This window comes from Neltuma alba, unplaced genomic scaffold (genome assembly GCF_004799145.2).
Source record: "Neltuma alba isolate B1F8T4 unplaced genomic scaffold, ASM479914v2 tig00000866_pilon, whole genome shotgun sequence".
In the NCBI taxonomy this organism is placed as follows: Eukaryota; Viridiplantae; Streptophyta; class Magnoliopsida; order Fabales; family Fabaceae; genus Neltuma; species Neltuma alba.
The window spans coordinates 84,069-98,528 of NW_021632228.1; the positions used below are offsets into that span (position 1 = coordinate 84,069).

Genomic DNA, 14,460 nt, shown 5'->3' on the forward strand with positions numbered 1-14,460 from the left:
TAATATTTGAATTTATCAGCTTTAAACGTTATTTTTAGAGCTTTTGAGAAGAAAAGGTTATGTAACAACCATACTCTGTTCAATTAACGTAATTGTGTGCATATATTTCTAAAATTATAAATGAATAAGGATGTGCCGCCATTCACCTTCATTCTTTGTTCATTTTACAAAGGTCAAGAGAATACTTGACTTCTTCACCCTCAAACATTGATTTTTAGAGCTTTTGAGAAGAAAAAGTTATGTAACCACCCTTCATAGTTTAAATTAAACATACTAGCTAAATTTAATTTAATTAAACATCAAAAGAGCAGTTCAATGAAAAATGTATCATTTTCACCACACAAGTTTATTTTTGGCACCTTAAAAATGTTGTACTGGGGTTCATTTCTTCAATTGAAAAAAATACGGACAAGGGTAAAGGATTCGATAGAAGAGAGGAGAAGATTGAACTACACAATCTGCAGAATGTTATGATTTCAACCAGCACAAAATGATTGGAGATTTAGAGCTACGGATGATTTAGTGAATTACGTTTTCATGTCCATAGCGTCTAGGCCAGACTATAACAAGAGACTGAATCCTCAATTAACACAACGGATTGACGAGAATCCTACTGCTCCTTGCTTCTCTTCTCCACTTCCTCCAGACTTTGGATATCCTTCTGATACTTGCATATCCGGTAGATAGACCTGCCACCACATTCATATACATTCAGCTCGGAGTCGGAAACCCAAAAGATAACTAAGACCCGTCCATCCCACAAGGACTGTAAAATTGTTTTTCTTTTTTGGGTGAAAATGGGGCCTAAGCCCATTGTTAAATTACTACTTACCAGTATAGAAGACATGCTGAAGCACATAGAATCACGTTTCTTTGAGCTTTATAGAGCTACGTTAATACACCAAAACAAGAGAAGTCAACACTGTACATGTACATTGCTGTAGGGGCAAAAAAAAAAAAAAACAGAGAGAGAGAGAGAGAAAATAGACATGCCACTAGATCATGGGGCTAAATTGAGCAAATTAAAAGTCCAATGCAAAATTCAGATGATTTCAAACTTAAATAAATCTAAACCTAAAATACACTAGACACATTTTAAACCAAGGGAGAGCAAGTTAAGACTAAACATACAAAAATCTTATAAAAAGGATTTGAATATTAGTAATCAAGTTTCATGTCATCATTTGAACCATTACAAGAATGTTACTTTTCTGGTTCTATTCATAAGTCACTTCTAATATGTTTTACACAGACCAAAATAAACCTTAAATTTTATTAACTTTCATTTAAAATTTAACAACTTTCAGTTTTATCCTTACTCAATATACCCTATATCTCATATAAATAAAGTCAACATAATAATAAATAAAAAATAAAATTATACATTCATACAAAAAAAAATTTTAGTGCCCAATAAATACAACAAAAAAATATCTTCTCTCTCTTTGCCCTATAAATAGAACCAAAGGAGTATGTCACAACAACAATATGTCTTGAATTCAAGTTAACTAATTCAGAGTAAGATTATTATTAATTGCATCTTTTTAATTACAATATCGCTACTAATATTACAAAGTTTAGCTCCGATTTACTTGCTACAATTTTGTTTCCATTTTAGCAATAATACCATGGCCCTTATTTTTCATGATAAAACCGCGGCGATTGCATATAGAGAATTCCAAAGAATATACAGAATCAGCCGTCCTCCTGTTGTTCTTCAACACACTAAAATCAAACATATAGAAGGTGTATTTTTTACTACTATTATGTTATTGTATTGCTTATTGATTACTTTACAATCTTGCTAACAAATATTTACTTTTCATAAGTTGTAATGTCCTAACAAATCTTTCAAACTCAACAAACTTGTTGCCACCATTAGGGCTGCACATAGGCAGGGCTGAACAGGACAAACCCTTTGTCCAATGCCCAACCTGAAAGATAAGCGGGTTGCATTTGCCACCAGCTGCCCGACCCTGCCTAGTAGAAGCCCAAACTATTTTGGGCTAGACAAGGGCGGGCTTTCTTGCCCAACATAATGACACCTTGCCCATATCATATGTGAAAAATTTAATTATCATGCTTTGAGACAAGATGAGAGGAAAAAAATTTATCATGAATGACTCAATCACTTATATGCATTATTCTTCAGCCTTCAATTTCTTATGGAAGGTAAAAAAATATTTAATAATTAAAACATTTAATAACTGAGTTAATTCAGTAATTCAATTTTTTAGTTCATTCATTTTTTAGTTCATTCATATAGTTGAAAGCGCAAGATTTGGAAGGTGGTTTTAATTTAAAAAAAAAAAAAAAATTGGAGGTAAGAGGAAAAGAAAGAAATTTGACTAGGAACAATTTAGTATATTTAATCTTATATTTTGTTATTTGGTTCTTTTATATAATTATAATTCTTATCTTCCTTTCATTTTTTCTGCTATTATCTATTTTTTTTAACCAAAATAAAAAGGAATAATGGCTAAAAATAATATTATAATATATATAATTATATATTTTTTCGGGTAGGGCCAAATAGGCAAGACAGCATGCCCTGCTCGCGGCCCTACCCTGCCCATGAATCAATCCTGCCCGAAAATGCCTATTTTTATTTGGGCAACTTTTTCTTAGGCTGGGCTAGGCAGGGTGCTTTTTCTGCGGACTTAGACGGGCATATTAGGCATGCGGGTCTCATACACACCCCTAGCTACCATGACCAAAAGATGACGAATGGTGACATTACTTTTGGTTGAATATTTCCTACTAACATGTCTTAATAAAGTTTGCATCATTTCATACTTGTAGCATGTTGTGTAAATATATGTAGGAGGTCTCTTCATTTTGTCAATCAAGATAACTTTGCATTTTTCAATTTTTCTTCTATGATTATCTTTCATTTTGCCATACTAGTTTTAATATCTTTGCAATCAATTGTTCCTTTCCCCATCCAGCGCATAAGGAGAGTTTCTAGTCTAGAGAAAATGGTGCGGCAAACTATTCAAGCAAAGCAAGAAAAAAAAAAATGTCGGCAGTGCTTTCGATATCACAGCATAGTTCCCAGGGCTCAACCATCTCTAGTTTCCTAGGTTCAAACATTTTTTTTCTTTCACATCGAGACGCTTTTGGATATTTAAGAAACAGACCAAACCACGAAAGCAGCAAAACAAGGATGTTAGAAACTACAAACAATGGACTAGCAAAGATAAGAAATGACAAGCTTTTTGTACTAAAAACTCATATGTAATAATAATTTTCATCACTATACTAAAAACCGAACCAGTTGAGGCAATAGTTTAAAGGTTCGTGAGTCAGACTAAGATCAGATTAAAATTAGACTGGTCATAATTAAACAATATAGTTTAATTAAAGTCGAAGTGTGATTTAAGGGCGTGTTTGGATGTCATAAGATGTGTTTGTTAAACGCACCTTTCCGCAAATCAAGATAAATTCCTTCACATATTTATTTCGTTACTTCGTATACTGTAAAATCAGTTCTAAAACTATAGTTTGGTTTCCATCCAAACACCTCCTTAAAGGACTTTTGAAGGGCAAAAGAGTAATATCATATTTAAAATAGTTTACTAAGGTCTTCTAATGGCGTCTACTTGTGTAGTCTTTTTTTTTTCTTTGACCCTTCGACCCCAACGCTTCTTTCTCTTTGTTTGTCAGTTAAACCAATGCTTCTTTCATCTTGATACCCATGCTCAAATTTTATTTCATTTTATTAACATATATTGGGAAATGGGACTCCAAAGCAAGTACCTACTAGGCTACTACCCATAGTTCCCGACGACACTTTGGTTTTCATTCTTCTTTCCTCTTTCTCTACATTCTTCCATTCCATCTACCGAATATCTTCTTATCTCATTTTCAGATCTTGCATCTTCTTTTTCCCTTTGCAATCTTTTTTATTTCACCTAATATTTTAATCATCTTCTTATCTTAGTCTTTAGATTTCGCAACATGGCCCCTTCTTCTAGTGGTTTCACTGAGATCTTCAGCAATGGGTCTTGGTCAACTTCTTTTTCTTCTTCAACCTCCACTGTCTTGGGTTCGTAGTTAGTAAAATGGTCCAGGTCTCTCTTTTTTTTTCAAGCATCGTGATTTATATTATTCTTCCCTTTCTTCTTCGTCTTCCTCCCTCATCAATCTAGATCTCTAGCCTCCGTCATCTGTGACGCCTAAAGTTTCAAAAAAATAACCCAGGTAACTTGCCTAACTCAATGGCTTACCCGGGTCACACCGGTTCATACCAGGTTACCTCGAGTCCAATTTCTCCAGAGTCTGCACATCAACCGCACCAGACCAAGTGCCAGGTCGTCGGTTTCCGATTTAAACTAGCCGATCCGGTCTGGTCCGGTTTTTAATACCATGGTTTTCATTAAAGACGAGAAAATTGTATGCTCTTGGCAGTACACTACAGAAGGGGGGAAAAATCTCCAACCCAAAAAGATTTGAAAGGTCATAATTATAGATATCATTGTAAAAAGATAAACATAGAAAGTAGTCTTTAAGAAAACTACTGGAAACGATATCTGAAACCTAAGTAAAAGTTTCCATAGCCCTAGTTTGGGGCTTCCTGTAGTTATTTTGCAACATGAATGCGTTAAAAGGTCTTTCAAGCCACAGAACACAGCAAACACTATCACTCACTTGAGTATTTCACAATTCCAATTTCCTTTGCTACAACGCTACTGACACATCATGAAAGGACACAAGGCCAAACAAAATTTTTTCTCTCCTATAAAAACTAGTAACATGTGAATAATGTAAACCATAGCATACAGAACACCATTATCAATTAACATTATCTTAATTGGGGAAGCTAATTTACAAACGATGGTGAATGTAATCTGCCAGCATCGCACATTTAAAGCCATCAGTGATTACGTGCGTCGAACGAGCACAAGTTACATTGCTAAGAAATAAGAACAATGGTCCCGTTTGATACGAACATTGAAAATAAGGAGTAAAGACTAGAATTGGGATTGAAAACGTGTTAAAAAGATGTTTAGTATGGGTGATTTCTTATCACATGGAATTAGGCAATCCCGATTGAAGAATACCACCTCCCCCCATGTTTTTCCCGCTTTCCCCAATACCAGGTATATGAATTTGTCTAATTTCAAGTATCAAACAATTACTCATGCTAAACACTCCTTTAATATAATTTTTCACTTTAATCCCAATTCTCATTCCTCATTTTTAATTAACAAACAGGACCAATGAGTTCAACAAAATTTCCACACCCAATGATCCAAATTCTAAGCAATCCAAAGTGCCATACGAGCAGCGCAGAACCTAAGCAATGCTACTTAAGGTACTTACAGATTTCTCGTATCGGTCTCGCTCCGCAGCAGTACAAACCTCGGAAGTACACATCAATCGATGTTCATTCTTCCAGTATAAATCTGAAAACATCACAAATCAATTTTCAGGAAAACCAAAAGCCGCGATCACCCATACGGATCTCGCAAGAATGTGAGATACTTGAGCACAGGCAACAGCAAAAAGAAAGAAAGCGAGGAATTATCCATCTTCTAACTTGATTCAGTTTCCTAACTTTTCATCCGGAAACCGTAAACTGAAAATAATTGCGTTCATATCCATTCCCCTTCCCAGAAGAACAAAAAACAAGGGCATCCCCATGTATGAACCAAATCAAGAAATAATTCCATAAAAGAAATAAGAGAATACCAAGGATCTGGAAGCCGGCGAAGGGGACGATGAAGAGAGCAGGTTGTAAGATTAGGGAAACAAGGGAAACCAAACGGTTTTTCAAGAGCCTGGGTGCGGGCAGAGTGAGGAGAACGGCGATGGCGGCCTCCGCTGCCACCACGTACGTCAGAATCATCCACTGCAGCGCCATTCGGTGAACCTTCCCCCGGAAATGCCAAGCGGAATGAATATATGTTCTGCTCGACTCAATGTTTTGGTAATCTGATGTCGATTATCGGGGGTCCTTTTTCGGCCCCAAGATGCTTTGCTTCGAAGCTCCAGCAACTTCTCGAATTTGTGGGCCTCAGACCTGTAATGCGTGTTGCATAGTAAGCTGACACGACATATCCCATCCATGACACATGTTTTTCTTCGTTAAATTAAATCTGAAGTGTGTTTTTGTCGAGAAACAAAAAACCAGACCGGACACTAAATCGGTTGAGATAATGATTTAAAGATCAATTGGTTGAATTGGGTCAATTTAAGATCCAACTGGCCATATTAAAATAATATAATTTAATTAAAAATAAAAAAATATAACACCGTTGACAATCACTACTAACAAAATATAAGAAAATATAACAATAATTTGATTGTAACAATAACAAAGTATAACAATATTGAAAATTTTGATCTTTATGGTTCATCATTAATTAAAATTAATACTCATTGATACTAAAATTATCATTAAAATTCATTTAAATCTATAGGGACTGATATATTAGGAGCTGCATGAGAAAAAATAGGACTAATAACAACCTAATCATTCAAACCAGTTAATTACTTGTTCACACAGGTTTAAATCGGTTTGACCAATTCTCTACCGGTTTGACCGGTTCTCTACCAGTTCAACTCCCTCCCGGTTTAGTATTCAAACCAAACCAGTCTACTGACCCATTCACCGGCCGATCCAAACTAGTTTTTTGTTTATTGGTTTTTATTCCTTTAACTTTACATAAGATTTTATTTTAGTCTCTTAACTTTAAAAAGCAAACTTTTAGTCCTTTAACCCCAAAGATGTTAACAAAAAATGATGATATTGAGCTTTTGAATGCTGATAAAATATTGCTAAATACTAACATACTAAGTTTAATATTTAAAACTTTCATAATTGTTACAAAAAATATCATTTAAGACTAATAATTTTGAAGTTAAAGGACTAAAAGTATACTTTTTAAAGTTAATAGATCAAACCGAAACCTTACGTAAGGTTAAAGGACCAAATGTATATACTTTAGCCTTAAATCAATTTTGTAACAAGACAACTAATGGGTTGAATCTCGCAAAAAAAAAGAAGTTAGTTTATAAGTAGTTTTTTAATATGTGAAAAGAATTTTATCTCGATTTACGTAAAATATGTTTATAAATAATTTCTAACATGATGGCAACCACGACCTTAGGTATTCAGAATGACACAAATTAAAGTTTAAATTCTTATTAGAAGAAGAAATACCTACCATTAGAAGAAGAAGTACCTCGTATAAAAAAAGAAGAAGAAGAAGTACCTCCCACTAATACCCAATAGTCCCTTGTCTAGGAAGAAAATGTAACAAAACATGTTACTACCTTTGATTTTTAATATAATAGTTAATTTGATATTTAATTTGATCCTAAATATAATATCCAAATTTATTTTATCTTTCATATTTATTTATTTTTTTTAAAGTAATCTTTGTAATAGTTGCACATGCTAAAAGTTTTATCAAATAGTAGTTCTAGTAATACACATAATTAGAAAGGTTATTTTAGAAAAGATAATATTTATTTATTATAAATAACTAACTTAATGAATTTCCGTAATTTACTCAAATTAGTCAATTAGGTTTTAGATTAAGGATTGAAGATGGTATTCAAATGACCAACATGTGCTGGTTTGATATTTTAAACACAACTATACAGCTAGTTTTGGTAGGTAACTAGTTATTTACATATTTACAAGTTGAAGCTTTTTAAAACAAATTTTATTAAACACTACTTGTAATTTCTTTTTAAGGGAAATGAAATAAAGGAATGAGGATTATTACAACATTGATGACATGAAATTATCAGGGTAAAATAATGATTTTTTGGGTGTAGTGACAGATTGTTTATGACCAATGTATATAAACTTAAAAAGCTTGTTTGGTTGTTGGGAAGAGTAATTCTCTTCCGATCCTAAATATAAGACCCTTATACACATATAAACTTAAAAAGCTTGTTTGGTTGTTGGGAAGAATAATACTCCTCCGATCCTAAATATAAGACCCTTATACACATTGTATAAGGGTCTTATATTTAGGATCGGAGGAGTGATAGAATGAAAAAGAAATAAAAATAAAATAACTAAAATGTGGAATGTAGATAGGTGAACAGCATCCATGAGCGATTCAGTTCAAATGAGAATTCTTGGAGTTGGGAGTTATGATACATGAAGCTTACGAAGAATGTGCTGATTTCCACATTTGTGTTATGGCAACGATAATGCTAAGATAAATGTATAATCGGCACATCATGCTAAAATGGAGACATTTTGTTCTCATCCCTTGTACTTCAACAACGAAACGGGTCCTAAGTTTTCAAAAAACAATTGTGTGAAGCTGTAGGAGCAATACAAGCCATGAATAATACAGTTAGCTAGATGCATGCACGTATGAGTGTATCCTGATAGTTAAAATAATTGGGGTTGAGTTGATTCATCGCATCAAAAGATGGACAAATATGTTAAGTGCGTGGGGATTGATTTACTTGTTTAAGTGTGAAATAACTGCACCATGTCCTGATCTCTGCAACATCATATCATGTTCACAGTTGAGCCTTCCTATTTTTGCACGTCTGCAAATAAGCATGCTGCTATTTGAGCTGGTTGGCTTGCATTGCAGTAAAGACATGGAAATTTAAAACTTACCACACATTCACAAGTGTCATCAGGGTTTAAACTTGTGAGCTCATTCATTCGACAGATATAAAAAGTTTCAGAAAATCTCAGAAAGAGAAGAGGGAGTGAGGGGAATGAAGCCTGGTCCGAGAAACTCGTACCTTTTATAAGCAATCTCGGGCCAGACGACATTCCCCGCGCTCGCATTCTCCCACCTGTTCATCTTTCCTTCTTCATCAATCAGTTTTGCCTTCATGCATTTTGTTGCGCATTCATCTTCCAAACAGGGACTCCCAAAATATATAAATACCCCTTGGTGTTAAAACAGAGAGACTGAGGGAGGCTATCTTTGACTTTAGAACTCAACTTGTGCAAGTGATAGAAGATCTCTTTGTCGTTAAGACTTTCCAACCATTGAGTTCTATGTTGCTTGCGGACAAGGTTATTAATTACACTCCATATTCTTCATAACAGTCATAATATATAATTATGTATAATAATTAACCATGTTCATTATCTCGTTTCAATTTAGTATTATTTTTAAATCTCATTGCCCATCTCAATCCCACTTTTCTTTTCGGCGAATTCATCACTTTTTTCAAAAGTTATTTGACTTTTGATCTGTGTTTGTAGTAAATAATCCAATTATATATCTCCATTTTCTCCTTTTTACAATTTGTCAAACTTCTAACGCACCTGTTAAAATATTATTTAATTACGTACCTTTACAAAGCCAATGATTTTGATGTTCCAGCTCTTCTAGAACTAGAAATACTTTCCAGGGTTCCTAATTCAGGTTGGTAGGAACAGAGAACACGTGCAGAATTTAATTTAATTTAAATAGAACAATCCTGCGATGTGTTCATCGGTGAATCAAATCATGATTTAAGAGATACTTCGTCAATGCATGGGCAGAACGAGCCCTTTTATGTCTCCATACTTTTATTTCTCACCCTATTCAACAGCCAGTATAAAGGACAAGGTTACAAAAGATCAAAAGTCAAGTTGCTAGGTAAACCCAATAAATAAACCCTACATTTCGATACTTCAGAATCTATCTATTATGTAAATAAATCTCCCACATGTCCTTGATATTTGAGAATATTCGACTCTGTATCTCAGATTTTTTGTCTTATCTACTCTTCTTAGCAGAAAAGAGATGTCGCTTGTCTTTAGTGTTGCTCCTGCTCATTAGGATGGGCAGAACATTCTTCTTCTTTTCTTTGGCCCTCAATGTGTGGTTCAATTATTAGAAATAGCGGCTCATCATTGCTGATCATGTCTACATCAAGAATTCTACCCCCATGCTGAGATAAAATGCAGGAACCATTTGGAGACTTGAATTGTTCTCTTGCCATCTCTATTAGCTCTTCAATGCTTCCAGGAACCCACAGGACAGCTCCTACCCTTCCATCCTTTTTGTGATCCCATGGGTGGAAAGGAAATACCGTGCATTTCTTTTTCGGATTTACATCTCTAGATGTCGAGACAAGTGTTTCTGCTATCTCTGTGCATGTATATATGTCAGGCTGCTTGCCCGAATAAAATAATAATAATACAGATATAAAAATGAAATGTATATGTCATGTATATTTTCTCTCCAAATGTATAGGTGTAGTGTGACTTAATTTTCATGATAACAAGTTTGATAACTTATGAGATACTCCAATATCATAGATGTTTGTGTTTAGAATCATAATATCATATTTACGCAAGAATGCATGATAATGGCAATTCAAGATTTCACATCCTAAAGCATTGCGTGCATATTTTGAATACATTTGTCTTTCCAGACAAAGCTCAGTGTTCAACTACCTATTATAGGATACTCCAATATTCTAAATGTTTGTGTTTGTGGCAGTTTAACATCTTAAATTTACATAAGAATATTACCATACGCTGCTTGAGAATTTAACATATGTCGCGACCAGAAGGACTGTGTGAAATATATATACATGTGTGTGTGTGTGTGTGTTTGTGATGGTATTATGTACTAGAGAAACATAACATCCATCATACCTTGTGTTTCCTGAATATCATCTGATATCTCAGTCAGCTGAGAAATTTTTGCCACTTCAAGCAATCTGATCATGTTCCTGTTTCCACCTATGCGAGCTTCATCAAGTGGTGTATATCCCCACCTGCAAGCAAAAAATGGTCAATGATTTTACATTACAATTCATTACAAAATGCTATTCCAGGAGTTTTCCAAGTTAAGAATGACCTAGACGTACAGCTGAACACTAGGAGGTGGTAGTGACACATTGAACTCTCGGCTAACAAAAATAAATCAAAATTCAGATCATACCTGTCCGTTGATAAAACACTTGCTCCTGCTTCTATGAGCATTTCAGCAACTGTGAACAAACCCTCCGAGGCAGCTATGTGAAGAGCTGTTCGTTGATCGTAATTTCTAGAATTTGGATTTATACCATAGGCTAAAAGCTTTCTTAGAAGGTCCAGTTCCTTCGTTGCAATAGTCATGCATAGGAGACTTCCAGCGTCTTCAATGGCAAGAGTAGCCCCATTATTTACAAGTAAAGAGGCTACTTCTTCATGCCCATTCTTTATGGCTTCAAACAAGGGAGTATTCCCAAACTTGTCTAGTACAAACGGTTCATTAAAATGTAAAACAGTGTTTTGCTAAATAATAACGTCTTCAAATAAAAAATAATTGTGATTACTAAAATTCACAAAAATGGTTTAGAATTTCAACAGCTAACCTGATAAATCAATATTCACTCCTTTGTCAATAAGAAAGCGAGCAATATCTACATATCCTTTGGATGCAGAAATATGCTGTGGTAACAAAGATAAAAATGAATTAGCACTATTACTGCTTCTCACTGGCATTTTCCATCAGGATTTTACAAAGATCCGATAACCGAGTACTATCTCTTGTTGTTCACCTTCTTTCATTTTAAGAGGGTAGCAATAAAAAAAGGTTGAAGCCAGCACCGTAGGCTTGAAATTGACCTATAAAGCTTAGACTACTAATTGTTTGGCATCACCCTTCTGATCCGATTCATTTCATCAGTGAATTCCTTAAGCTCCCCCCCCCCCCTTCTTTTAAGAATAAGCTTCACCCAACCTACCATTGATAAAAATTTTGTAGAAAGACCGAGACATTTTATATGCTCTTTTTCTTTATGCCTAATGAAGAAAAGAGCCAGCGCAGTAAGTTTCAATGCTGAGTGATTCATGGACGAATAAGCTGGGTGCATGAAGTTCGTACCAAAGGTGATCTTCCATCATAATCAGTTCTGTTGGGATCTAGTCCTGACTCAACCCAATGTTTCAAAAGATAGAGATCCCCCTCGTAGGCAGCACAATTAATCCTCATAGCCAGCTCTGTTTCGCAATTTCCAATTGTCAGGGTGAAGTCTGATTCCAAAAGCTTATGCTGAAGACCAGAGTCTTTTCCCTGTCAGCCAAGTACAAATACAGAGAATCGATTATCTCTAAGAAAACAGACTAGATTTATTTTTCTTCCCAAACATATCATGCGTCAAAGTTAAAGCCCAATAGAACCAAACATAAACATCAGTGTGTATCACAAAGCAGACTGACTTGCTCAACTCCTAAGTGCTAAACACAAGCTATCATTCAGTTTTAGCCTTTTTAAATTATGTCTATCAGTGGCATCTAAAACAAAATGTAACTTAGCCTTTTCCACAAACTATCATGGTTTTACAGGGAAGGTTCAGACATTTGTCAAAAGGATACCTCAAGAAGATTTTGCAAGATAACCCGACGATCTAAGAAGTATGTCCTGAGTGTTTCTGTAAAGGATATCTTATCTAGACGCAGAACTTTGCAAAATTCACGAGCGCGAACCATACAAGGTTGAGGCAAATTGCAAAGAAAGGAAACCTCGCCAAAGGAACTATAGGCTTGATATTGCTTAACTAGTTCTTCCCTTTCATCATCTTCCTTCCTGAGCTCATCCTGTGGACAAGATGAAAGCCATCACGCCAAATTTGAAAATGAGATACAAAAACTTCATCTGACACCAGGAGGTGCCTTTGTACGCATATTTTTCAAATATAAAAGCATGGAACTTACAAGACAAATAATTCAACATTCAAAAAGCTCAACCATATATACATATCTGTGAAGTAAAATTGAACTAGCACACCCCATCCTGAAATTAGATGTGGATCTTATGCATTGCATGAAATCCGAGAAATAGGTGATCCTGCTCACACCTTATAAATAGTAGATCTTGTTAAAATTTGTTATTTTATATTGATGACAGTTAGTAGATTATTTACAAGTGACTTGCTAAAATATCCACCTAGTGAGAATAAAGAATGGGGATCAGCTTGCTAATGTTTCTGGACTCTTTCTCCTAGTTCCTTTTGAATACAAAATATTCTGATCTGCTTTTCATCTTATATGGCATTCTATGCTGAGCGGGCACAAATGGGGCTGCACATATAGGGGCTTGTGTTTCTAACTAGCTAGATATTGTCAATACCATGTCCAAATAATAAAAGTTAGCGAAGGCAGTTCTTTCCATTATCAACATAACAAGTGACAAACAAGACAAATTACATTTAGAGGCTTCTGTAAATTCATGCCAAATATCTTTCTTATTCAATATTTAGGAACTAGTGGAACAGGGGAGATGTTTTACCACTCTACAAATAAACATAAAAAATATACATAAATGCACCAAATGAGTTGAGCAATTAGAATTCATACCAGCTCACCATGGCATACAAGGTAAAGCTGATCTGCTACATCTCCTTGCTCCATAATAACTTCTCCTGGGAGAAAAAACTCCTCATGGACATTGATTGCCTGTAAAACGAGACATTGAGCAAACCATTTCCTCAAAGAAGGCTTAACTTCTATCCTTCCCCCCCCCCCCAAAAAAAAAAAAACCTTTTTTTTGCCAACCCTGCCCCCTCTTGTATGACCGAATGTAACATATAAACTAGTAAATTCTTAAAGAGCACATGAACTAAGTACGATGGAAATTCAAAACTTGCATATAAAAAATTTAAATAACTGTTCAGTAAACAATTTAAACATGCTTTTAACTTCTCTTAAATAGTAGTCATCAGTATGTTCATCTCATCTGACAGCTACAGCTCCAAATTAGAATTACTTCTTAATTAACATTCCCTTTGTAATCTCAAACATTACCTATACATATAACATGTCAAGAAAGAATCTTAATATTAGTGTTCTTCGTGGTGAAACATATTCTTTATGTGTCCATTATATAGTTTCTTTGCTTTTTTGACGATAAAACTTTATTAGCTCATGTTGCTTACTGTTGGCTTTGGTTGCTAGGACTCTTTCAAAACCAGTTAAACATGAGGTGTACATTAGAAATTTTGAAGAAAAAAAATGGAACTGTATGTGTACAAGTTTCTTAACTGTGCTAATAGCTTGCAGCAACTTGTACCTAACAAGTAAGCCACTATTTAAGAATATCAAGACACAGATATCAGATCAAATTACAGATACTTGGGAGATTGTCTTCCAAGAAAGTAATTTCATTTCACACGTTTCATTTTTTAATTGAAAATGTATAGCGTCTCACTTAATTTGAGGCTGAAGCACTCACGGATATCATAAGAATTCAAAGTGCATATGGTACATTTTAGGCTTTTCAACTAAATTATTCCAGTCCAGCATACTAGCAAGTTAATAATATCTTACAACATGTTTAATGAACCCAGAAGAGCATCCCTTGAAAAGATGAACTTTCTGAATGAACTGCTCATACAAATTGATCGAAATCTGCAAAAATACATTATTAATCAGTATTAAGTAAATGGTGAACACAAGTAGCATCTCATTATCAAAGCAAACCGTTGGTTGATTTGGTTCTCTTTTTTCTCATTAATATATCAGTGTCATAGTATGAGAAACTC

At 34.6% G+C, this 14,460-nt stretch overlaps 2 protein-coding genes across 2 annotated transcripts; both read right to left on the reverse strand.

The window, feature by feature from the left end:
- Positions 1-349: 349 nt before the first annotated feature.
- On the reverse strand, positions 350-5,979 carry LOC114747216 (uncharacterized). Its single transcript, XM_028935512.1, has 4 exons — positions 5,695-5,979; positions 5,326-5,408; positions 833-888; positions 350-689 (listed from the first exon to the last, which is right to left on the reverse strand). The coding sequence occupies exons 1-4, from the start codon at positions 5,864-5,866 to the stop codon at positions 611-613; spliced, it is 390 nt and encodes a 129-aa protein (XP_028791345.1). The 5' UTR covers positions 5,867-5,979; the 3' UTR covers positions 350-610.
- Positions 5,980-9,434: 3,455 nt separating this feature from the next.
- Positions 9,435-14,326, reverse strand: LOC114747187 (potassium channel SKOR-like; the record flags this gene model as incomplete). The annotated part of the gene is made up of 8 exons (XM_028935479.1): positions 9,435-10,076; positions 10,589-10,710; positions 10,878-11,172; positions 11,293-11,368; positions 11,805-11,993; positions 12,296-12,517; positions 13,277-13,375; positions 14,246-14,326. Coding segments are annotated over 8 exons (1,419 nt in total), but the record flags the coding sequence as incomplete, so codon positions are not given.
- Positions 14,327-14,460: the final 134 nt, after the last annotated feature.